Raw genomic sequence first — 25,992 nt, 5'->3', positions numbered from 1 at the left:
GCTCTTGCTTACCGGGTCACTCTCTCCTCTCTCTCAGTACCCAGTTTCATACCAGCTACTATTTGGACAAGGCTGGATCGTTTGTCACCCTAAGCACCAATCAGATTCAACTCACAGAAGCACAGAGTACAGCTGGGCTCCAAAGAGGACTGGACATCTGTGGTACTAGACATTCAAGCCTTTGGCGAGATGTCAACATTTCAGAGAGCACTTTAAATGTTTTGGTTTGAGAGCTAATGCGGCATTTCCCACCGGTCAACACCAGCAGTCCAGGCAGAAAGCAAAGTAGATTTCCCTCAACATCAGATGTTAGCTCAGTTGCTGATCCAGTCTTGCCTTCAGAGACCACAAGAGACTGGATAAATTGGTAAGTAAGAAAAGCCCATCCAATCAGGGTTTATTTAAAGATTAAATATTTGTGATTCCATTGTAAAACGGCTTATTGTGCTCGTAATGTCCTAAATTCTTTTTTTTTGAATGAACAGTGACAGATTTGGAGGTGAGATTTGACTTTTCCAGGTTCAAAGACTAAACTAAGTCCAATTAACTTTTCTCTGTAAATGTTCTTTTTAATTTCATGAAGCACAGTTTTCTTTCATGAGTTCATGCACAGGCTTTCAGAAATTCCTATTTTAAACAATTTGTAATCTTATTGCTTGTAGAATATAAGATTGTGTGTATGTGGATAGTGAGTCAAAATCAGTTTTGGATATGGTAAAGGGCACAAATACAGCTGGGTTATGATGTAATCCTCAGAGCTGAGGGAGTCCAATAAAGAACTAAAATGCTGGAGGGAAAAACAGAAGGTTTGGTTTAAGAGCACAAAAGGACACAACCTCACTAAAAACTGAAACCAAAGTGAAACACTTCAATTGAGGAAGCATTTTAAATCTTCTCTGAAACGGTAAATGCCTGGGCTACTGGTGTGGATTTAACGGTGAGTCACAATTGATTTTCAAAGGAAAACACAGGAATTAAATAAGCCTCATGGGTGCTGTTCTAGCTATTATTAATGTCTTATAAGTTTTGATTTTCATGTCCTTGATTCTTAACTTCTGATTTCTTCCTCTGAGATTTCACATAACACTTAAATATCAATCATTGGTAGCATTTTTAGTTTAATTTGTGGATGGCAGGGCCAAGGGATGTAACCTGTGGAACTTCTATTGCTTGCTTTTCTAGAAATTTGAGTAGTAAATTCCATAGAACCTAAACTAAGAGATAATTTTAAAACCTAATTTGTGCTAAACTAATAGATAATTTTAAAACTTAATTTGTGCTTAGAATCCATTCCAGTTTATTTCCCAGCCAAAAAGAAAATATCTTTCTTTAAAGAGCCCCATTTACTGGAGAAATTGTAAGAACATTGCAACTGAAAGAAGGCGGAGGTTTAGAGCAAAATTGACCAACGACAAACAGCTCCCCCCCACCGCCAACAAAAATTTTTTAAATCACTAAATTTAGTATTTGTTATAAGTTGTGACGTCCTTCTTAATAAATTACTCTCTAAATGGAGAAACAGCAACCTCTTAAGTCTTCTCTCATTCATTTTTATACCTACCACCTCCCTGCCAGTTCTCCCCGCTTAAAGAAAGCATTCACAGGAAAAAATCTATCTATTTATACACAGTATAGACATTTAGACATATAGGTAGATCTCACACTTAACATAATTAAAATGAAGAGACTGGCACTTGCAACTAACTCCTCTTTCCTCCATTCGGGCCAACTCTCGATATCAGACCCACCCATCCTGGGAAAGATGCTTCATGGCCTTCAGTGCTTCTTCAACACAAAACATTTCACTGGCTACTAGAGATTCACACGTGTCATCAGATAGCATGAGAAAGAAAAATCCAGAGTAAAAGTTTGGTTTGTAAAACATAACCAAGATCTAGCCTTCTTTACTTTTTGCCCTATGCCCTCTGGTACAACTATTTAGATTTTATTTTGACTGTTCATGTGTAATTTTACTAAAAACTATTTTAAAGGTATCAGCATTAACCTAACCGTATGAAATGGACATTTTCTGCAGATAAAAAATAGTCAAATATCAGCAATTTTATGACTTATCCTAGTAAAAAAAGAAAACAGTCTTAAAAGGTAGCCCCAGAAGTCGAAGGGTGAGGGAAACATCAATAATAATAATTTACATAATTTTTATATGCTACTAAGACCTAGTACATCTAATTATCCCTATAGGTACTCCTCTGCTTTTAAAGCCTTTGCACAGATTCTGTTATCAAAACCGGGTGTTTCCAGCAGCCAAATTACACTGGGAAAGAACTTCTATCATTGGCTCTGTTTTACTGATTAGGAAACTGGGGTCCAGAGAGGTTCAGTGATTCAAATAGGATAACACAGCTAATAAAGACCAAGGATTGAATTTAAAGGAAAAGGTCATCTGGCCTCAAATCCAATGCCCTTTCGCCTACCCCATCTTGTCTCTGACCTAAGGAGATAAGTGTGTCCAATAAAAATTGTGATTTATACACAAATAAAGCTGAAGATGCAAGAGTGTGCAGGACTGCTCTGCCCCTTAACTAGGTACTCACACAATAATGGCAGTAATCACATTGTATGAAACAGTCAGTAGTACTGGGACTCAAGTTTTTAGAGAGGCAATTTTACCTGGTCGAAAAAGCAGGCACTTTGCAGACAAACAGCTGAATTTGAATCTACTGTGAGCTTGAGCTACCTTTTGTTTTGTTTTTTAGCTCCTTTGCCTCTTTGATATACCTCTGTTCCATCTGTCACCCCAAAGAGCTACTAAGATATTAACTGAGACATGCTAATACCCGGCACCTTAAGAGTTACTCAGTAAAAATGGAATTCCTCCCTCTTCCTTGCTAGTAACTTATTAAGTTAGAGGTAGTACTGGCAAGAGTAAAATCCCACAGGAAATTTATTGAGTTGATTCTGACACTCAGGGGGCCAAATAAGAACTCATAAAATAAGGGGAAATGAATACTTCTCCCAATTTACCTCCTGTCATTCCAACAGAAAACTGGGCACCACGTCAGTACCCAAGTAGTGAGTACCTGTTAGTTGGCACTCTACTGAGTGCCAACTAACCATCAGTGACCACTGTAAACAAAGAGGCCGGTCCCTCCAGGCCAGAACAGTCAGTAGGCCTGACAGCTAGGGAGCGTGGAGATCTGGGTCAGGGCCCATGAGCCCCACAGGTTGTGGTCCCATACAGAAAGGGGTGGGAGGAAGACAAGAGAGGTATTATTTGCTTAATTCATATGTTTGGTGGATGGATGGATAACCAAATAGACAACCTTACCAAAAACCTAAAAAAAAAAAAGAAAAAAAAAGAAAGATATCTGATGTGTAGGAGTTACAATGAGAGATGGAAGTTATACACATTTTTCATTTAATCACTCTTCATAAAGGTCTGGTGTCTTTTTTTTTTTTGGTATTTATAGACAGGCCACATATTGGACGGATTAAGAGCTGACATATTAAAATAAGCAAACTAACCCCAAAAAAACCTTATTAGAAAATAGAGCAAAATATATTTTAGCCAAGAATTGTCAAACTTCTGGTCTCATGATCCCTTGAACACTACTGAGAAGCCCAAAGAGCTTTTATGTTGTTATACCTAGCAATCTTTACTATATTAGAAATTTAAATTCTGAAATTCATAAAATATTTATTTTTAATTCGCTTTAAAAATAGCATCAAATGTTAACATGAATAATACATTTCTGTGAAAAATAATTATATTTCCCCCCAAAAGTTTTAGTTAGAAAAGTGGCATTATCCTACATTTTTGCTTATCTCTTTAACATCTCGCCTAAGACAGTTAAATTCTCATATCCACTTCTGCACTGGATCAGTTTCAAAATGTACTTTTAGTTAAAGTAAACAGAAGAAAATCTAGTCTCACACAGATATATAACAGGACAAGGAAGAAGTATTTTAATAGCCTTCTGGATTTTCTTCTTTGGTACCACACCAAAACTCAAAAAGTGGCAGTTTCTTAAAGGCTGTTTGCAAAGTAGGAACTAAATCCATGTCAATGAATATTTCTGTTACATTAAAATCCTTTAGCATAACTTGGTCTTGGAAGAAATCTTTTACCCCTGCTAGATTTTATATCATATAATCCTTGGTCATTTGGAGAGGTACATTCATCCAGAATTTTGACATACAGATACTTTTCATTATATAGTATCAAAAAATAGTATTAATAGTGGCACTGATTTCATTCTAAGTACTGGAAAGTAATGCTATTTGTTTTCCTTGACTTGAAGGCTCAGTTCATTCAATTTTGAGAAAATGTCTGCCAAATACTCAAGTATGAACTGCTATAGTTTATGTATCATTAGTTCCAGTAAAAATGGTATTCCATGAAGAAAGCATCTAATTCAACTCGCAACTTACTCAAGTGTTGTTCCTCTAGACAACCATCATATACAGCAGAAGTGCTTTGTGAACCATTCCTATAAGGTCACGTGAAATATTTAAGACACACACTTTAATCAAATGTACAATATGTATTACTTCAACACAGTCACTGTAAAGTTAACTTAGCTTTTTATTTTTTGTGTTGTTGTTTTTTTGTTTGTTTACTAAGATTGCATGGACGTAAGGTAGGCAATGACTACAGGACAGACAGTTGGGTACATGGTCTTCATTTGTGCTCAAGTACCAGCAGGTTTGTTTTACACATTGTGGCTTTTGCACCATTACTACAGATGTCAGCACAGTGAGTGAAAAAGGCAAACAACATGTTAGTATCCTTCTGAAAATGCGCTGACCTCATGGCCCCCCTGAAAGAGTGTCAAGGACTCCATGGTTCCACAGACCATATTGTAAGAACCGTTATCTTAAAAGTGGTCCTGAAGAACCTAGGGGCAGGACAGGAATAAAGATACAGGTGTAGAGAATGGACTTGAGGACACAGGGAGGGGGAAGGGTAAGCTGGGACGAAGTGAGAGAGTGGCATGGACATATATACACTACCAAATGTAAAACAGATAGCTAGTGGGAAGCAGCTGCATAGCACAGGGAGATCAGCTCCGTGCTTTGTGACCACCTAGAGGGGTGGGATAGGGAGGGTGGGAGGGAGACGCAAGAGGGAGGGGATATGGGGATGTATGTATATGTATATGTATAGCTGATTCACTTTGTTATACAGCAGAAACTAACACAATAATGTAAGGGAATTATACTCCAATAAAGATGTTAAAAAATAAAAAAGAAAGGCAAAGTTGGAGCCACTACCCGAATGCTGTTTCCAGCACGGGCAGGATGCAGGTCTGTTGAGCAAGATTTGCATTTAGCTATTTTATAGTTCTGTTATATTTAAAGCCAAACCCTGTTACAGAGTCCTTTCTTCAGTGTCTCCAATATAACCGGAAGCCACCTCAGTTGAGACTTTGACATAGGAAAATTTTCTTTTGATACAAAAAAGCACTAATTCGGGGAAAAAAATTGATAATTTGAAAATAATAAAATTAGTAACTTTTGTTTATCAAAATATACTTTTAAAGGAAAATGGACAAGTTACAATCTGGGAGATGCTACTCACCATACATATACCCAACAAAGCAGGTATCAACAATATTTGAAGGATTTCTACAAATCAATAATAGTACAAACAACCCAAAAGAACAATGAGCAATAGATATGACTAGACATTTCATGGAAATAACCAATTATCACATGAAGAGATGCCCATATCACTGTGATCATGGAAATGTAAATCAGGACCACAATGTAGTAACATTTCATAAGCAAAAAATTTTACATCCGAGAATAGGAAACGTTGAAGAAGATGTGTATCCACAGAGGATTTGCAACCACTCTGGAAAATAGTTTGGCATTATTTCCTATAGCTTAACATTCATATACCTATGATCCAGCAATTTAAATCCTCTATTTATACACACAAGACACTCTTTCACATGTTCATCAAGAGACGTCAAGGATATGCACCTTGGCATGGTTCAGAAGGGCAAAAACCTGGAAACATCCCAAACATAGGAAACTGAATGAATGAACCGTGGCATGGTCAGACGATGGAATGTTTACAGTCATCAAAACACATGAATTATGGCAACAATGCTCATCAGCGCGGACAACATGTGGTATCTAAATCTAAATGATCTAAATGACTAAATGATTACATATGTTTCTTTTAAAATCACAATTTCATACACACATATACATACAACACACTTTTAGGAATACATACAGATGTAACAAAACAACTTAAAACAAAACCGCGAGAGAATGAAAAACATGGGGCTCAGGGTGCATGGTGGCCAGAGAGACGGCATGTGGGAAGAAAGAGAATTCAGTTACATGCAGCTCCTAACTGTCAAAGTCTCGGCTTTTGTTTTGGTTATTGAGTTTGAGGGAAATTATTAACGTAATTAAGAATAAGCAAATAAAAATTTTAGAGCCAACCTTGCATGAACCTTGCGTGATAAGAATACGCCATATGATTATATAAGACTATGGTGAATCCAGCTTTATGCACCAACGATTTTAAAAGATATCTATACATTTTAACCTATTACGCACATAGAAACTGTAACACTCTGAGGTCCTGAACAGACTCATCATTTGACAGTTAAGTAAATCAAGTCCTTAATTTGACCAAAGTTGTACAGATAGATTCATTCATAAATTCAATATACATCTACTGAACATCTACTATATGCCAGGCGCTAATTTAACAGTGAACAAGAGAAATAAGTCCTGTTCTCATGAAGGTTACCTTCACGGCATAGTAGGAATGGGGGGTGGGGGGTGGGGTGGGTGGAGGGATGATGGAGGAAATAAATCGGAAAATAAATAGTACTTTAAATAACGAAGACCACCCTGAAGAAAACAAAACATGGTGAGAGGGTGTGGAGCGCTGGCTAGGCGCCTGGCTGTGTCAGGTGTCCTAAACTGGGAAGGCCTCCCTGAGAAGGTGACGCTTGAACAGAGACCAATATGAGGCAGCCACAGTCAGATGCCAGAGACAGACAATGCCACAGACAGAGGTCAGGACTCTGAGCACCTCTGCCCCAGTGAGGTTCACCTTTCTAGAAGTGGGTGTCAACATGACCGTGGTGACAGTGTGAATGAAAATTCACCTGGGTATTCCTACTATTCCTACGCACTGCTTGACAAAACCTGGTTGTGGTCATGTCTGTAGACCCTTGCCAAGAGCCCCCGTCAGTTTACAAAGGAACAGAAGCCCTTCACGATTTATCTGGGACAGAGAATAAGAATGTACGTGCTCAGAGCTTTGTCCAGCGCTGGATGGCGGGCAAGGAAAAGCTCAAGGGGATACCTAGGCAGTTAAGTTTTGCTTTTCTTTTCAATTTTTGTTTCACTGGGCCAAAAAACTAAGCAGCTCAATAATGTTTTGTGACACGTACTGGCTTGCTCGCCAAAGGCAACAAATATCTGCTACTTTGCCTTCTCTACACCCCTATCCCATACACACAAACATACCTGCACTTTCCCACAGGCTGACCATGTCAGGGACATTCGAGAGATAGAAGAATGGGCTTTTGCTGCTGCAGGCTGGGCAGATTCATATTATAGGTAAAAAAGCCACACAGCTGATGAGAGGCCTCTGTTGTCCACCAGGAGAGCACCTGTGGCCCCTGGATAAGGAATGTGGGGTAGTAATAATCCAAGTTATGCTGACATTATATCTGCCAGGCCTCTCCTAGCCACCTACTAGAGGGGAGGCATGTAACCAAGGTAAGAACCTACAGGTTAAGATGCTACAGCCACTGGGGGCTTGAAAAGAGTTGGGTTTCAATTGTAGGTGCTCTGGTTACCATCTCAGAACTTGTTCAAGCCACTAAGCTTCCATACACAGCTTTCTTCCTACGTAAAATAACAGTGTTTTAGGTCATTCATCAGAAATTCATGCAACTTCTACTATGAACTATTTGCTGAGCTGGATGAAAATACAAAGCTCTCTCTCCATGCAGTAGAACAGACAAGCTAATAAAAATAGGACTTGTCAACAGGCAACAATATTCCCTCGTAGTTAAGGCTTTAGAATGACACTGACCTGGACCCACATCTCAGTTCTACAATACACTAGTTCTTACACCTTGGACGAGTTACTCAAACTGTCTAGGTTTCAGTTTCCTTAACTATAAGAGATTACTTCTGTCTTATCAGGTCGACTGGAGGATTTAAAAGTGCATAGCTGTAGTTCGTTCATTTTCAGTGCTGCACAAAAGTTCACTACATTTTTTTAACCCTTTTTCCTGTTAATAATCAGTTGAGCTATTTCTACGTTTTTGCCATTACAGTGTTTCTATGAGCATCCTTGTACATGGATATTCTCATACATACTTGGTATGCTTCTGGAAGAGAGACTTCTAGGGCATAGAGTTAGGAATTAAAATGCTCAGCTATAGGGTGAGTGAACCTTCATCTTTTCCAACTATTTCCAATTCCTTTTCCAAACTTTCCAATTCCCTTAGAAACATAATGCTGAGCTGGGGATTAAAAAAAGTCCTGGAACACTACATACATGATGAACCATGAACAATTTTTATAATGGAATCTATGTTCATATAGATTTAAAACCATTTATGTTTAAAGGCAGGAAATAAGAAACACAAAATTCAGGTCAGGATTCCCTCTCAGTGGAGGAAGGCACAGCCCAGGGAGGAGTGAGAAGGGAGAAGCTGGAGTACTGGTGAGGCTCCGGCTCTCAAGTCAGCGCTGTGTTCTTTTTGTTGTGCTTTAGTTTCTTTGCATAAATTATTTTCGGGGCTTCCCTGGTGGCGCAGTGGTTGAGAGTCCACCTGCCGATGCAGGGGACACAGGTTCGTGCCCCGGTCCGGGAAGATCCCACATACCGCAGAGCGGCTGGGCCCGTGAGCCATAGCCGCTGAGCCTGCGCGTCCGGAGCCTACACAACAGTGAGAGGCCTGCGTACCGCAAAAAAAAAAAAAAAAAAAAAAAAATTCTTTTCAAAGTATCAAATATTCCTTTAAAAAGAAAAGGTATTTTTAAGAGCAATTACCATTGCCTGTGTCTGGTACCAGGTAAAGTTCCCAACGAATGGCAATTATTGCTATACAATGTGATGAGAGTGAAAGAGATGACAAGACAACAGTGGGAGCTCTGGAGGTGAAGCAGCCAGGCTCCACAATGTCCGGGGCTGTGGGAGACACAGAACTGCAGGAAATGGAGGTGCTCAGTGCGGATGGGAGAGGAGGCTGCTCAGAGGCCAGAACCACCAGACTCTGGGCTCTAAAAGGGCAGGATTCCTAACACCAAGAACACCATCCTGATAATAGGAGCCAAAAGCATCAGTGATAGATGAAAGGAAAAGTTTGTCTCATAGATGACAGTTTTAAGCAATGTTCTTAACAAAGATTATTTTGGCTTAGAAGAATGGGGAGAATGAGAACAGGAGATGGCCAGGAAGAGAATAAGAAACACCAATTTAAGGACAGGCAGAGAAGCTCCCAGAGGTGACTGAGAAGAAAAGGTAAGGAGGTTAGCAGAGAAGTCTGAGGGACTGTTATGCATTTGCTATGTGTCAGGCACTGAGCTAGGGACCCTTCCCTCAAAACTGGTACACACACATAAAACACATACATATACGTATGCATATATATACACATGTATACATATATAGTTACATATACCAGCAGAAAAGAACATGTATACACACATATATACACACATTTCTTTTACTAAATTTTCTACATTTCTTTTACTAAACCATTTTGAATGTAAGTTGCACAAAATCATGACCCTTCCCTCCTAAATACTTCAATACGCATCTCTGAAGATTAAGAATATTCTCCTACTTAACCATGTCATCACCATACCTAGAAAAATTAAGACAATTCAATAACACCATCTAATATACAGTCTGTATTCAGATTCACACAAGTGCCCTAAAATAACTTCTGTAGTGCTACCCTCCACTGCCCCCAGTCACCGATCACAGTTCACACAGCACATGATTTCTCTTTGGCCTCTTTTGATCTAGAACTGCTCCCTCCCACCCCATCATGTTTGTTTGCTTTTCATGACATTGATTTATTTACAGAGTCTGGGCTGCTGTTTTATAGAATGATCCATGTTCTGAATTTGTCCAATTGCTTATCCATGATTAGCTTTTCGACAAGGTAGGTTGTGTACATCTAACTGAGTCATATCGAGAGGCAAAATATAGAATTATCCCGTTTTTGGTAGTTCAATCATTCAGTGACTGCCAGATGAAAAGGTACCATTTTTTTCTTTGTTATTCTAAATGATCTGAGTGATGCTTTTAGATTGGAACATCCTGTTCTCCTACAACCTTTCACCAAGAGACTTTTCACAAACACTGAAGACTGTTGCCTGAATCAATTATTACACTGAGGTTGCAAACTGTTGACTTTCTAATTCTATCATTCCTTCTACCTTTTCTAGCTGACATTCTTCTACAAAGAAGGGCTTGTCCCTGTCTTCATCCTCCCTTTTTCATCTGTATTTTTAATATCACTATCAACTCTTGAATTTGGTTTGTTTTTTAAAGTATTTTCATCTATTACTGTCCTTCTTATTGATATCCAAACTGTTGAATTTAGAAGTGCCACCAAGTCAGCTCCCACCATGTCCTTTCCCCCACCCCCCACCCCCTTAACATTTCCTCATTGGTCTGAGCACTTCCTTGCTTTTTGCCTGCAAGGTATCAACTCACCTTTCCCTGTGCCTGATTTGAAATCAGTCATTTCCCCAAGGAGCCTTGGTCCCTGTTAGTGGGTAGTGATACTTAGAAACAAGATAATCTCATTGATACTGGAGATTGCTACTTTTCCACCTACAGAGGATTTTTACTTTTGTTATTTAAAGTTGGAAATGGCTTGAGCAAGTTTATAGCTATTAGGGTATCAGGACTTCAAGACCTACAAATTTTATTGAAAACTTGTGGAGGTTTATACCTTGAAGGAAAGTAGCCTCTAGACTGAGAGAGAGCCTGAAAATACAAAAGAGGAAAGCAACAATGTACAAAGAAAGATTAGAAAGGAAGTCAGTGTAGGCTACAATTAAAAAAAGAAAAACAAACAAACAAACAAACAAAAAACCAACCATGGAGTAAAATAAAGCTGGTCCTGGTCCAAGCAGGTCATGAGCATGAAATTCAATTCATGTTACAGATGGAAAGGAGCACTTCTTATTATCAGATTCTGTACATTCAGACATTACTTCTGAGGCAATAATGAAATGGCATCTAATAGCACCCACAGGGCATGGCAAGATGTAAGACAGCATTCTCAAAGCATATATGACTGGGCTTCCCTGTTGGCGCAGTGGTTGAGAGTCCGCCTGCCGATGCAGGGGACTCAGGTTCGTGCCCCGGTCCGGGGAGATCCCACATGCTGCGGAGCAGCTGGGCCCATGAGCCACAGCCGCTGAGCCTGTGTGTCCAGAACCTGTGCTCCGCAACGGGAGAGGCCACAACAGTGAGAGGCCCGCGTACCGCAAAAACAAACAAACATATATGACTGACTCATATTGAGATTCATATGAAAAGTGAAACAATCACAAATGTATTGATCTAAAGAGGACACTTACATTCAACAATGGATCCCATTGGGATGGGCCTCGGACTCATAAAAAGCAAAGGTCTTTCTTTCCTTATGCACCCTGAGCACCATCTCTAAGCTGCATAAAAATGCATCTTTCACATTTAAGTCCTACTCATTTTGCAATGAATGTAGTTGCTTCATTGTCATATGCTGTGTTTACTAAAATACAAATTCATTTAAAGCATTTCCCAATTCATAAGTTAGTGTAACAATATATTTTATTGCATCAAAGGTTACTGATTCCTCCAGCAGGTAGGAAGTACATAAATTTTAGGCTTTAAAGTGTAGGAGAATCACTTCTCTGTAGTATTTCCACTCCCATCGAAAGTTCTGGATATTTATATTCTTTTCCTTTGGAATATGCAAGCCTGAATCTTGAACAAACATATACCTGGTTGATATTTAGCTCAGTAAAGTTGTTGGTTCCTCACAAATGAAAATCTGTTCCCCAGCCCCCTGGCAAAGGGATATGCGTTAAGGCCCTAAGCCCCAAGATCTGAAGAACTGAGTACTGCACGCCTGATTGAGAAACGCAAACACCATCTCAGTAAAGCAAAAAGAGGTCAGAGGTTCATTTCCTTGCCTCACCCCAGGGAATAGAACCACATATTCCAAAACAATGCTGTAGAAGAACAGGCTGGAAAAAAATAAGTCAGGAATCCTAACAGCTCAATCTAATTCCAGATAGAGAAAGGAATCAGTTCCCAAAACTCTGAAGACAGGAGTTTCACAGCTTTACATCACTCACATCAAAAATGCAGGCCTGTGTGGACTGCCAAGTAAGTGCATGAAATGCTCTGGACTTCACTCATGCTCCCTGCTGCTGAGTGCCGCTTCCTGGGACGAGAACCCGGGGACCATAAGAAGAACGGCCTTCCCCCAGCTTCCCCCAGGCAAGCACTGCTGGGCCAGAGTCCCGAGGAGGTTTGGAGCACACTGCAGCCCTGCATTTCAGTGCAGAAGAACATCAACCTCAAATACATGTGGGGAAGTAGGGCACACCGTGGGAGGCTGACCCAGGGGAAGTCCTGGCCGGCTGAGACTCCCAGAGACCTCCAATTCGTCTATTGTCAGCTGAGTCACTCCCTGAACCCCCAAGGTTTCCTCTGAGTCATACACTGCCAGGCACCAGGTATTTGATTCTTATAGGAATAGAAACCCTGTGAGGTAGCAACTACTACCCTCTCACTTTAGAGATGTGAAAACAGAAAATAGAGGCCCTCTGTAACTATTCCAATATCACAGCTACTAAGAAATTGAGCCATATTTCTTTTTTTGGTTTGTTTTTTTGGGGGGGGGTTGGGTTTTTTTGCAGTAGGCGGGCCTCTCACTGTTGTGGCCTCTCCCGTTGTGGAGCACAGGCTCTGGACGTGCAGGCTCAGCGGCCGTGGCTCACGGGCCCAGCCGCTCCGCGGCATGTGGGATCTTCCCAGACCGGGGCACGAACCCGTGTCCCCTGCATCGGCAGGCGGACTCTCAACCACTGCGCCACCAGGGAAGCCCTTGAGCCATATTTCTAACCAAGGTCCACTACATCCAACATGCATGCTTTTAACCATTATACTGCACTGTCTGCCCATTATTCCAACAGAGCTGTAAAGAAAGCCCACTTCACATTCCGAGACCTAAGCATATGAATTACTTAATCGCTACTGAGTTACTCAACATACAGTTAAGGTTTAGCACCAATGTGAGAGCTGACAAAATTCTATTCCTATATCAAAATGATACCAAATACAACAGCCCCATTAAGGGGCTATTTCAGTAGTTCTCAACTTGGGAACATTTAAAAAAATGTCTGGAGACATTTTTCATTGTCTTAAGTCATGGGTGCTGCTGGCACCTAGTGGATAGGGCCAGGGATGCAGCTAAACATCTTACGATGCACCAGACCACTCACCTACAAAGAACTGGAACTCAAAAACATGTCAATAGTGCCAAGGGTGAGAAACCCTGGGCTATACCAAAGATTGTAGGTGGAAAATCCCCCAAAATCTATCCTGACAATCCAGATGCAGCTCCTGGTACGGAGGCTAGGATGGGTAGCCATTTCCATGGCCCCAGAAGTTTGGCACCTGTGCCACACCTCGCCCTCCTCCCCCAGCTCCCCTGATCTGCTTGCATCACCACAAGATGTGAAGACTGACCCGGGTTCGAGGAGGTGCCAGTCTTGCACTTTGCTAAGAGTTCTGCTAAAAGTATTTTAAGGGAAGTGGTTGGAATTAAAAGTAAAAAACTAGGTCTGGGTATCATTATCAGCTTACCATCCATACTAACTCACCATCCGTTATGGAGTTTCTGTATTCAGTGGTACCCAGAGACTAACTGGAGAAACTGAAGACATCCACACCTTGTAGACCTTTAACACCTAGATCAAAAAGGACATACCCACCAACTCACATGCACGTGTCCACCTTCCCTCAAAAAAAATACTGGATTAAGTGATTCCTAAAAACAATACTCTAGAAAAATGCTGAAGGGCCGGCAATACATGCACATACTCATGAACATGCTTGCCCTGAGTTCCCTCAGGCGTAGAGGAGACCTGGCTTGGAGCTGAATAGACATAAATGTGAATACTGTCTGGCCACATATTAGCTGCCCAATTCGCCTTTGATGAGTTACTTAACCATTTTCAGCATCAGTTTCCTCATTTGCAAAATGGTGATAACAGTCACTGACTGGCAAGGCTCTATCGTGTAACTCAAGAGCTTGGGCAATCCGTGTCCCCCCCTGTTGTGCTGTCCTCTCGTGTGTCTTGGTGCATGTGTCCGAGAGTTCTCTCTGCCCAACACTCCCTCCCTCCCCTTTGACCCCCTTCTATGAAATAAACTGGCATGCTTCAAGTGACTTCCCCTTGAACAGGTCTATGACCTAGAAGCAGAGGACTCTGCTGACCCACTCCTAAGGAGTCACAACGTTGGGAAAAAGAGGCAGGACCAAGAGTGAGGATGCAAGAAATTCTAAAATATTCAACCGACCAGAGACTAAGAAAGGCCAGAGGCCTGATGACAGACTTAAGAATTAATTAATACTATGCAATAGTATAAAAGTTTTAAAATATAAAGTATGTTATAAAGTATTGAGTAACATAAAATGTTATAAAATATGACTACAAGACTGAATAAGTAGCCCATATATAAATTCCCCTTCTCTTCAACCCTTAGGACTGTTCTGGAAACCATCTAGGATATCACATATTGGCACCACAAAGAGAAGAAAAAAAAAAAAAGTCACACATTACAGCAAGGGAGATAAAAGCAGCAATAATAAGAAAATGGCTTTAGTAAGTTTAGAAATGTACACAATGATGACACACATCTATACTACTTTCTACTGTTAGAAGAATCATCTAGAAAACAAATATTTATCTCATATGAAAAGATCTTGGGGCACCTTGGATCAAAGCTTTTGATGTTTGGACTGTAAGGACAGAGAAGGAATTGTCAGACTGTCGTCAGATAAGAACTGAACAAAGAACAGGAAGGAAAATGCTCATCATAGGTGGGTACTGATTAAAGAGTGATTTGAAAGCAATTCATTCTCCAAATACATTTTTTATTGAATTTTTTTTAATGAATTTATGTATTTATTTTTGGCTGTGTTGGGTCTTCATTGCTGCGCGCCGGCTTTCTCTAGCTGCAGCGAGCCAGGGACTACTCTTCGTTGCGGTGTGCAGGCTTCTCATTGCCGTGGCTCCCCTTGTTGCAGAGCACGGGCTCTAGATACGCGGGCTTCAGTAGTTATGGCTCGCGGGCTCTAGAGCACAGGCTCAGTAGTTGTGGCACACGGGCTTAGTTGCTCCGCGGCATGTGGGATCTTCCCGGACCAGGGCTCGAACCCATGTCCCCTGCATTGGCAGGTGGATTCTTTAACCACTGTGCCACCAGGGAAGTCCCTCCATATACATTTTTGTTTTCTAATTATGAACTATTTCAAGTACACAAAACTACAGAAACTAATGTTGGTTAACACCAATACACTTAATCGCCCCGTGTTAATTGATAGTAATATTTAGGCATCATTGTTTCAGAATTTAAGAGGTGAAATACCACAAATACAGCTAAAGTCCAACCACCCTATGGCATCCCTTGCCCCTCCTTCCTTCTCCGGGAGTAAGCACTGTCCTGAAGTTAGAAGATATCATTCCTGACCAGAACATGCTCAGTACTGACCTGGATCAAATATAATATTCCACCACAGAGAACTAAATCTCTTTGTTTTATTTCTAAAGAGAACTTCATGACCTTTTAGGGCTATTCTAGGTAAATATGTTTTTTTTACCACTGGTTCTCCATAAAATATCTATTTATATTTCCAGACTAGAAGGATGAGATTATTATGATGAAATTTATAATGAGTAAACTCTAAGAAAAATCTTAGATTTCAGGCTCCTTTTAATGGAAATTTTCCCTACCTCAAGTCCCAACTACAGCAAAGAAAAATAAGGTTGTTTTTTTACCCTCCTCACCAAATATTTATTAAAGTCCCCTATGTACAGTCTTTAAGAAAAAAAAACAAAAAAACTTGCTCTTCAAGGAGTACTCTTTGGGTTAGCAGTATCAACATTATAACCAGCTCCAGACCTGTGGAATCTTGAGTCTTCATTTTAGCAGGAGCCCTGGGAAATATGTACGCACATTAAAGTCTGAGAAGGGTTGCCTTAAAGAATTCAGAAAGGTGACAACCTAGACCGAGGCAGAACCAAATCCAACCACCATTCTGCCAAACCTATCCTCTTCCTATCATACAATATAGCTTTCAGATGTTATCTTGGCAAAGTCCACACATAAGTAGACCAGTGGTTATCAACCAGGGGCAATCGGGCCTCCCAGAGGACATTTTGTTCACAACTTAGGGAGATGATACTATTGGCCCCTAATAGATAGAAGCCAAGAATGCTGCTAAACATCCTACAATGCAGAGGACCGTCCTCAGGACAAATAATTGTCTAGCCCAGAATGTCAACGGTACAAAGGTTTAAAAAAAAAAAAAAAAAAAAAGCCTGTCTATGATTTCCTAGCTAAAATGGTCAACTGTTAACTTCAGTCATTTAAATGAGCTGATTTGAGCAACCAAACCCATAAAGGGGGGGGGGGGGAAAGAAACCAATAACTAAAAACACTTCATATGCAATCCTCTCAAGTAAAGGGTTTACAAGGTTCCCACCAGGGTTTACATCACCTCAGTAATCGTCAATAGTGACAACCAAAACGAAGTTCAGTAAAGCAACAACAGTGAGTGTTGAAATATTTCACAATTATACAAGCTGTATTTAAAAAGCAAGCACACTGCTACCACACATACTTCTTCAATAAAAACATTCTGGCATTTACTTAACTTAATTAAATCTTCATTTTTCTCCTACAATACAGGATCATTAGCGAAGAAGCACCTTGGCCACTTCAAGATGACAAGCACTCACTAGGCTAAATTACTTCACTGAAAGGAAACCTCGTATCAGACAAAAATTTTAAAACGTAAGTGAACAAATCCTTTAGTATTATCAAGAGCTTTGTTAATTTCATCAAAATATTACGAAGGAATAACTTCTCTTCTTCAGAGAAAGCAGAATTACAGCACACAGAACAGTGGAAGGTGGTCCGTTTTAAGAGAAAAATGGGTCACTGTGTGTAACTACACAGAGGATGAGTAATGAACTCAGCATGTTTTTACTAAGATGAATGTATTTCTGGAGCGAGTATCGCCTTGTCTGGTCCTGTATCAACTAAGTTCTGCCCAAAGAGAGAGCCCTGAGGTTATATGCAATATTCTACAACCTGAAAATACTAATGCAGCCCAATCCTGAGACCTAACATTTCACTACAAACAACAGCACTCACTATCTGGATTAAAATGAAACTTTGCCAAAAGATGATAGAAAGCAATTCATAGGCTCTTTTTTTTTTTTTAACATCTTTATTGGAGTATAATTGCTTTACAATGGTGTGTTAGTTTCTGCTTTATAACAAAGTGGATCAATTATACATATACATATGTCCCCATATCTCTTCCCTCTTATTACACATTAACAGCTGTCTTTTGGTCTCATAGATCCATTCCACCATTACGTGACCAAAGATCCAAAGTGACGGTTTATATAGACTAAAACGTTTCAAGTCATTTCATTCTCCTTTACCTGGATTTGTGGAACAAGGAAGATTTCCACCTGAGAGTAGCTGAAGCCTTATAATATTTTTTTCTAATTGAAGTATAGCTGATTTACAGTGTTGTGTTAATTACTGCTATGCCGCAAAGTGATTCAGCTGTATATATATATACATATATATACACACATACACACACACATTCTTCTTTTATGTGTGTGTGTGTATATATATGTGTACATATAGATATATATTTTCCCCCCCATTATGGTTTATCTTGAAATCCTTCTTAAATGAAGTCTCAAGAATTCAGGGAGGGCTTCCCTGGTGGCACAGTGGTTGAGAGTCTGCCTGCCGATGCAGGGGACACGGGTTCGTGCCCTGGTCCGGGAAGATCCCACATGGCGCGGAGCGGCTGGGCCCGTGAGCTGTGGCTGCTGAGCCTGTGCGTCCGGAGCCTGTGCTCCACAACGGGAGAGGCCACAACAGTGAGAGGCCTGCGTACCGCAAAAAAAAAAAAAAAAAAAAAAAAATTCAGGGAGCTGTGCTTATGTTCCCTGAAGCCTCAAGGTTCACGTAATGACCACTTTCACTACAGAAATTCAGAGGTAATCTCAGAAGCAACTTCCATGGGCAGGGCTGGCTACACTTCCACAAACTGGCTCCACAGAATGTCCCTTATTTCGGTTGATCATCATGCAGAGGTGCTTTTCCTCTTTCTTTCTCCCCCTTTGCCTGTCTCTTGTCTTTGATGGGCTGGGACAAGCTGCTTAGAAATAGTAAATCAGCTGAGAGCCTGAGGCCGGGAATGGAGGGTTGCTGGGCCACATCAAGACATTCTTTCTTTCTGATTTATTTGGTTCTTTTTATTTTTACGTTACCATATAAAATCAGCATCCGTATGTTACTATTTCCTCCATCTGTGAAATGATTTGAAGTTTTAGTAGGTCTCTATCGGGATATTAAATCACCTCTATACTGAAGACACGGAGAGGACGCTGGACAGGTGTTACAAGGTCAAAGCGATACATGTCTCTGTTATCAGCTTGTCCTATTTTTCATCTAACGTGTATTCCTGCCTTTTGGTCTCGATATATAAGTGGCCTCATTTGCCGCAGATACCTTAAGATAGCCCCTTTTCCACACATCTCTTGATCCGTCACTGTAGAAAAGGCTGCCACACTCTGAGACACCAGGACCAAATATGATAAATTATGTACCTGGGGGTCACAGTGCCCTGCCATCAACACTACTGCTCAAGAAAAACAGACTTAAGCGCGTGAGCATTACCGCTAAAATTGTCTCGGATTTACCATTAGCTCGTTACCTGCACAGAATGCGCCTTTAATTTGCCTCTGCTGTATCCATCCAGACGGCAGCACGAGCAGCAGTGACGGCCTGCTTCTTCCCCCAGTCAACACGTCTCAAACGGAGACTCTGATCTGCCATTGCTTAAAAACAGCCCAAAATAGCAAGTAGACGTCTGGAGGGAAAGACCCAAGCAAGCCTTGAGTACTCATTTCATTTCAGAAGGCACTCCGGCTCTAGAAGTTTACCTGGGTCAGCTAGCCCCTTCCATCAACCTCAAAGTGAGTAAGGGAGGAGGCATGAGGTGCATGGCAAAGCATATATGCTCAGATTCCTGACACTCTGAGGAACCAGAGAGCACAGTTGTGGACCCATGGCGTCAGGCTACATTCAGACATATTGCAGTGCGAAAGGACAAAAGTCACGAGATTCTGAGAAAATGTCTTTATACAGATTTCTAGAAGGAAAGCAAAGAAATGGTGGCTCTCACTAAATCATTTCTGGGAAATTCTTCCCTGTTACTATATACAGTGGCTTCTATAATTTTTCTATAAAGAGAGAAATTTGGTACTCATTAAATCATTTCTGGAAATTCTTCACTATTTCAGTATTTAGTTGTATATTACATAGCTGATATTTCTCTCTACTTTAAAATGTACTCACATCTGCTTTTTAAAAAATTTTATATTTTAAACTCCAGTGAATCCAACAATTACTGAATACATATCATGATCCCCGCACCACACTCACTGAGGGGCTTGTGTCCCCAGCACCGGGACCCCTGGGAGCATTCTCTTGAGCTCTGTGAGACTGGCTCTTAGACTAAGCTGCACCTTACTATCAGAGGACAAGACCAATTATTTACTAAACACAGACTCTTTGCCACAGTGGACAGTTAAAAATAGAAAACACGGCCCCTTCACTTACCATGGAATATATGAAACAGGCCACAGAGGACCTACAAACAAACCCATTATGATCAGAGCCAAGTGGGCAGGGGATTAGATTTCCTTTCAAAGGAAGTCCAAGGACAGGCAAAATCAATTGCTAGAAATGTAACTAGTTTTGCCATATGCTTGCAGGAAGAGTACACAGAAGCAACATATTCTTTTGGGGGAAACAGCACACAAAGTTGGCACGTGTGATTTTTTTTTTATTTGCAATGTGACTGAATTTCATATTCCACATTTCCAAATTCTACTTTCTCACACTTCCGTAATGTTACTGACACAGTCCTTCATTCACTGTGTATAAAGCACCAAGCTTGGCAGCAGAAATACAAAGATGAACAAGATACATTCTCTGTCCTTAAGGAACCCACTGTTCTCCACAGTCTTTCTTTCCCATGATCCCTGACTAGATGTAAATTTCTTAAGAGCAGGGACACATATCTTATATTCCCAGATTGCATTTCATTATTTCACAAATATTTTAAATAGCTAATGTTCTAAATGTAATGCTAGGAATACAATGGTAAAAAAAAAAAAAAATGACATGGGCTCTCTCCTCTGAAGGAGTTTACAGTAGTAGAGGAAACAAACAACAAACAGCTGGAGAGACAAGTGTTATGACAGAAGAAAGGCACAGAGCTATGAGCACACATACAAGGGGCCTCACACCCAATCCACCCCAACCAAGGCTTGGGAGGGCAAAGCTTCCTAAAGAAAGTGGCATCCAAGCTGAGACCTCAAGGATGAAGAGAAGTTAGCCAACCAAGAAGGTAGCGCAAGAGTCTTCCACACAAATGCAAGTTTGTGCAAAGGTCCAAGGTGAGAGAAATCATGGAACCCACGAGGTAGAAGGGTTCAGAACAGCAGGGACTCATCACTGGAAGTAGAATGAGTAGGGATCAGACCAAGATGGGCCTTCTGGTAGCTCAGGGTTAAAGAGTTAGGACTTTATCCTGAGGGCAAGGACCAACCGATGAAGGGTTAAGCAAGGTGTTGACATTACAGATAAGATGGGCAGTAGACATTTTCTTAGATGTATCAAATAATCTTTCAAAAGAGTTCTAATCTTCCTGTGCCATAAATCATCATGTCCAACATCAGTGAAGACTACACAGGATTCTCTAACAAAAGAAGGTTCTGGGTAATACCTAGGATAGTGTCATCCAATAAAAATATGATGCTAGCCGCATATGTAATTTAAAGTTTTCCAGTAGCCATATTCTTAAAAAAAGTAAAATGAAGTGAAATTAAGATTAATAATGTATTTTATTTAATGGGATATTCCTAAAATAGTTCAACATATTCTCAATATTAAAAATATTGAGATAGTTTACATTATTTTCTGCGTACTAAGTCTGCAAAATTCATTGTGCATTTTCCATCACATCTCAATCTGGACTGGCCCCATTTCAAGACCTCTACAGCCACATATGGCTAGTGGCTACCATTTGGACAGTAGAGATCTAGAATGTACTTTGGGGAGCATTTCTCAGAATGCTTAAGGTCTTTCTATCATTTTTGTTTGTTTTCTAATTTATAAAAATAATGTGAATCAGTTTTTAAATGGGAAAAAAAACACACAGAATATCTCAATTTTGAAAGGTACCCATAATCCTATACCAAAAATACCAGTTATAGTTGGATGTGTATGCTTGTAAGACATAGTCCTATGTCTAAAATATACATAGGGTAGGCTTTCTAAAAAGTAGGGTCTATGTCAATAGCTCTTACACCTAATATATTAAAGAGTTGTGAATAAAATGAAACAGATTCTCTGTTTTTATAGCTTTATTACCTTTGAGACTATATTTAAATGAGCATTCCTGGAACTTTAGAGTTGTACAGGAACCTTTATCATTTTAGGGAAATGCTGGTCTCCATGATTCCCTCAGTTCTCAGACTGTCCCGCTTCTCTAATTTTTCTTTCCTGTCATCTGTCTACTCCATTCTGCCCTTTTCAAAAGGAAGGAAGGGAAGGTGAAAGGGAGGAAGAGACAGGCACCTAAGGAATATACAGCAAAAACTTTGTTTCAAGAACTTGCTGGGCATGGCAAGTTCTTGCCCTTCCCTTTATTTGTTTCTCAGCAAATGACTCGAAGGTCGTGACTGCCCTTTGAGTGACTATTTCACATCACCTTCCAGGCCTTGCCTTCAGAAGTTACCAGACGATGAATGCCACCACTGCCCCACCTGCAGAGGGGTCCTGCCCCCGGAACACCCTCATAACCCAGCAAATCATCCCCGTGCTGTACTTTGTGGTCTTCATGGCCGGGATCCTGCTCAATGGCGTGTCCGGGTGGATCTTCTTCTACGTGCCCAGCTCCAAGAGTTTCATCGTCTATCTCAAAAACATTGTCGTCAGTGACTTCCTGATGAGCCTGACTTTTCCTTTTAAGATCCTGGGAGACTCGGGCCTCGGCCCTTGGCAGCTGAATGTGTTTGTGTGCAGGGTCTCGGCCGTGCTCTTCTATGTCAACATGTATGTGAGCATCGTGTTCTTCGGGCTCATCGGCTTTGACAGATATTATAAAATCGTGAAGCCTGTTTTGACTTCGTTCATCCAGTCCGTGAACTACAGCAAACTCCTGGCGGTGCTGGTGTGGAGCCTCACACTGCTGCTTGCCATTCCCAACATGATCCTGACCAACCGGAGCGTCAGCAAGGCCACACGCATTAAATGCATGGACCTTAAGAATGAACTGGGCCTCAAGTGGCACAAAGCCTCCAACTACATCTTTGTAGCCATCTTCTGGATTGTGTTTCTTTCCTTAGTCATCTTCTACACTGCTATCACGAGGAAAATCTTTAAGTCCCACCTTAAGTCCAGAAAGAATTCCATCTCGGTCAAGAGGAAATCTAGCCGCAATATATTCAGCATCATGTTCGTGTTTTTTGTCTGTTTTGTACCTTACCATGTTGCCAGAATCCCCTACACTCGGAGCCAAACAGAAACCCATTACAGCTGCCAGTCAAAAGAAATCCTGCTCTATGTGAAAGAATTCTCTCTGCTACTGTCAGCTGCAAACGTATGCCTGGACCCCATTATTTATTTCTTTCTATGCCATCCATTTAGAGAAATCTTATGTAAGAAATTGCATATCCCATTAAAAGCTCAGCATGACTTAGAAACTTCCAAAACCAAAAGGGGAAATGTAACACAAGAAAGCACAGATACTTTGTGAATTCCCACCTCCTTTCAAATAAAGTCTGTGCATGCATACTGTAATCTTCAATTACATAATAAAGGAAAATGAATAAGAAGCATGTCCACGATAATAAGTATCATCTCTAGGCATTACTATTCAATTTAGTACAATAATAAAACTAAAATGTAAGTTTCCATGCTTGTTTTTGTACCATCAAAGAAAAAATAATACATTAGTTAATCTTATCCCATCAAAATAGAAGGTTTAAATTTATAATCAATAGTCTGGTCAGTTAATATAGCACGTTAAATAGCAATAAGGAAAACAGGAAGCAATCAAGACGATTCACAGGGGCATCTTCCTTCTCCTAAACACAAGAATTAAGTTGGCATATTATGCAATTTTTTTCAACAGGGTCATTAAAGACCAACTTAAAAGCAGACACAGTCTGATAAAGGATTAGAGGCCTGTTTGTAGTGAAAAAGTCAAATCTTCTCTGATTTGAAGAAGCAGGATAAGCAGACACCCAAAAAATTACTTAAGAAATCCCCCACTGATTTATTTCATGGCATTTCAAAGGAAAGCAGATATAAACTCTGTACATTGCAGCAAAAAATGTAATTTTTCTCTGATAGCATTTTGAGGATGATATAAGATACATCTTAAATATGTTTTATATGAAGATTAGCTAAGCCACTTAATGAGCCTAGTGTTCTGGTGCTAGAATATGTTTAAGTAAACTCTACAGAGGGAATCTAGATAGTGGCATAAGTTGCCAGAAACTTCCCCTGTTCAATGGTACGGGGAAAAAATCTAGGATGTCTGGGAAAAGACATATGCACACAAATATCCCCAGCTGGCAACACACTTTATTCCCTAGGAGCAGAGAAAAGCAGTTTTCTTAGAAAGCAACTGGACTTGATAAAAAGAAAACCTAAAATTTACAATAATGAGTGAGAAATTACACATAAAGTGAAAATTTACACATCATATTTTCTGAAAAACAAATTTCATATGTGCAGATACAGGATATGGTTGCTGGCTTATGAGTTATCAAAGCTCAGTCCTTTCTCTGCTATTAACTGGCTGGAAGACATTTAGCCCATCTTTCAAATGTTCTTCTCAAACATTTTTGTAAGTCATGTTTTCATATATATATATGTATTTCAAGCCTTACCATATATGTACTAATAAAAAATATTTTTAATAGGGTCAAGTTTTTTCTTAAGTCAAGATATCAAAAAACACTACCAGATTTACTCATAGTCAAGACATGGGTGGGGGCCTCCCTGGTGGCGCAGTGGTTGAGAGTCCGCCTGCCGATGCAGGGGATGCGGGTTCGTGCCCCGATCTGGGAGGATCCCATGTGCCGCGGAGCGGCTGGGCCCGTGAGCCATGGCCGCTGAGCCTGCGCGTCCGGAGCCTGTGCTCCGCAACGGGAGAGGCCACAACAGTGAGAGGCCCGCGTACGGAAAAAAAAAAAAAAAAAAAAAAAGACATGGGTGGTTTCTTTAGTACACTCAATTACAAATGTTAATAGAATACAAAGAAAGAAGGCATAGGAATACCCAGGAAGGAGTTGAACAGAATATTTTTGAAATTCTATTTGCCACTGACTTTTCAAAACAAGTATTTCATATGTTCTTAGGACCTCATCAGATTTTAGGCAAAACTGAGAAAACACATTTTAAACTGAGGAAGAGCTGAGAAGATTTTCACACTCTGTATCCACCTTCCAGAGTCATGAAAACTCTCTGCTCCCAACTCTGGGTCAAATATCCTCTCCCAAAAAGAACAAAATCACAAACCTATGATAAACGTGCCTGGCAAAACTAAGCTTGCTATAGCATTTGTTTGGCTAAATATATTTGTAAAAGAAAGTGGCTGTGTTTATTCACAGTTTCCATTGGTCAGCACAAATTAGTAAATACTGGTGTTTTATATGTCCCCTACTGGGCCACAGGAGAAACTGAAATTATAAAAGAAGATGAGAAGCACCAAGTTTTGCCTTTGTAACCATTGTGCCAAAGCAAATCAGAAATATGAAAGGCAATATTTTTCAGGAAACAATATGCAATGCAAATAAGGATATCGTGAAGGAAGAGTTGAATAACAGCTACTGCATATCAGAACTTTTAAGGTAAAAGACCTGTACTTGGAAAACTGTAAGACACTGAAGACAACACACACAAATGGAAAGAAGTATGCTGCTCACAAATTGGAAGAATTAATATTGTTAAAATGACCATACTACCCAAGGTAGTCTACCAAGGGTTCAATGCAATCCCTATCAAAATACCAATGGAATTTTTCACAGAACTACAACAAATAATTCTAAAGTTTGCATGAAAACACAAAAGACTCCAAAAAGCCAAAATAACCTTGAGAAAGAAGAGCAAAGCTGGAGGTATCACACTCCCTGATTTCAAACTATACAGCAAAGTACAGTAATTTGATTACTACAGTAATCAAAACAGGATGGTACTGGCACAAAAACAGACACATAGATCAGTGCAATAGAATAGAGTGCCCATAAATGAATCCATGCTTACACAATCAATTAATCTACAACAAAGGAGGTAAGAATATACAATGGAGAAAAGACAGCCTCTTTAATCAATGGTGTTGAGAAAACTGGGCAGCTATATGCAAAAGAATGAAACTGGACTACTTTCTCACACCATACATAAAAATAAACTCAAATGGATAAAACGCTTAAATGTAAGACCAGAAAGCATAAAACTCCTAGAAGAAAACACAGGCAGTCAGTACAGTCTTTGACACTGGTTGTAGCAATATTTTTTTGGATGTGTCTCCTTAGGCAAGGGAAACAAAAGCAAAAATAAACAAATGGAGCTACAGCAAACTAAACAGCTTTTGTAGAGCAAAGGAAACCAAAAACAAAGCA

At 40.2% G+C, this 25,992-nt stretch overlaps 2 protein-coding genes across 2 annotated transcripts in view; one reads left to right on the top strand and one right to left on the bottom strand.

The window, feature by feature from the left end:
* The window catches only part of MED12L (mediator complex subunit 12L), a 321,906-nt gene that overhangs the window by 180,491 nt on the left and 115,423 nt on the right, over positions 1-25,992 (bottom strand). The gene's annotated exons all lie outside the window — the stretch shown is intronic.
* On the top strand, positions 838-24,394 carry P2RY14 (purinergic receptor P2Y14). The gene is made up of 3 exons (XM_082625558.1): positions 838-937; positions 16,949-17,053; positions 22,081-24,394. The coding sequence occupies exon 3, from the start codon at positions 22,107-22,109 to the stop codon at positions 23,118-23,120; it is 1,014 nt and encodes a 337-aa protein (XP_082481684.1). The 5' UTR covers positions 838-937; positions 16,949-17,053; positions 22,081-22,106; the 3' UTR covers positions 23,121-24,394.

This window comes from Mesoplodon mirus (genome assembly GCF_964341445.2).
Source record: "Mesoplodon mirus genome assembly, chromosome: 6".
Lineage (NCBI taxonomy): Eukaryota > Metazoa > Chordata > Mammalia > Artiodactyla > Ziphiidae > Mesoplodon > Mesoplodon mirus.
This window is presented reverse-complemented; position numbering and strand designations above follow the sequence as displayed.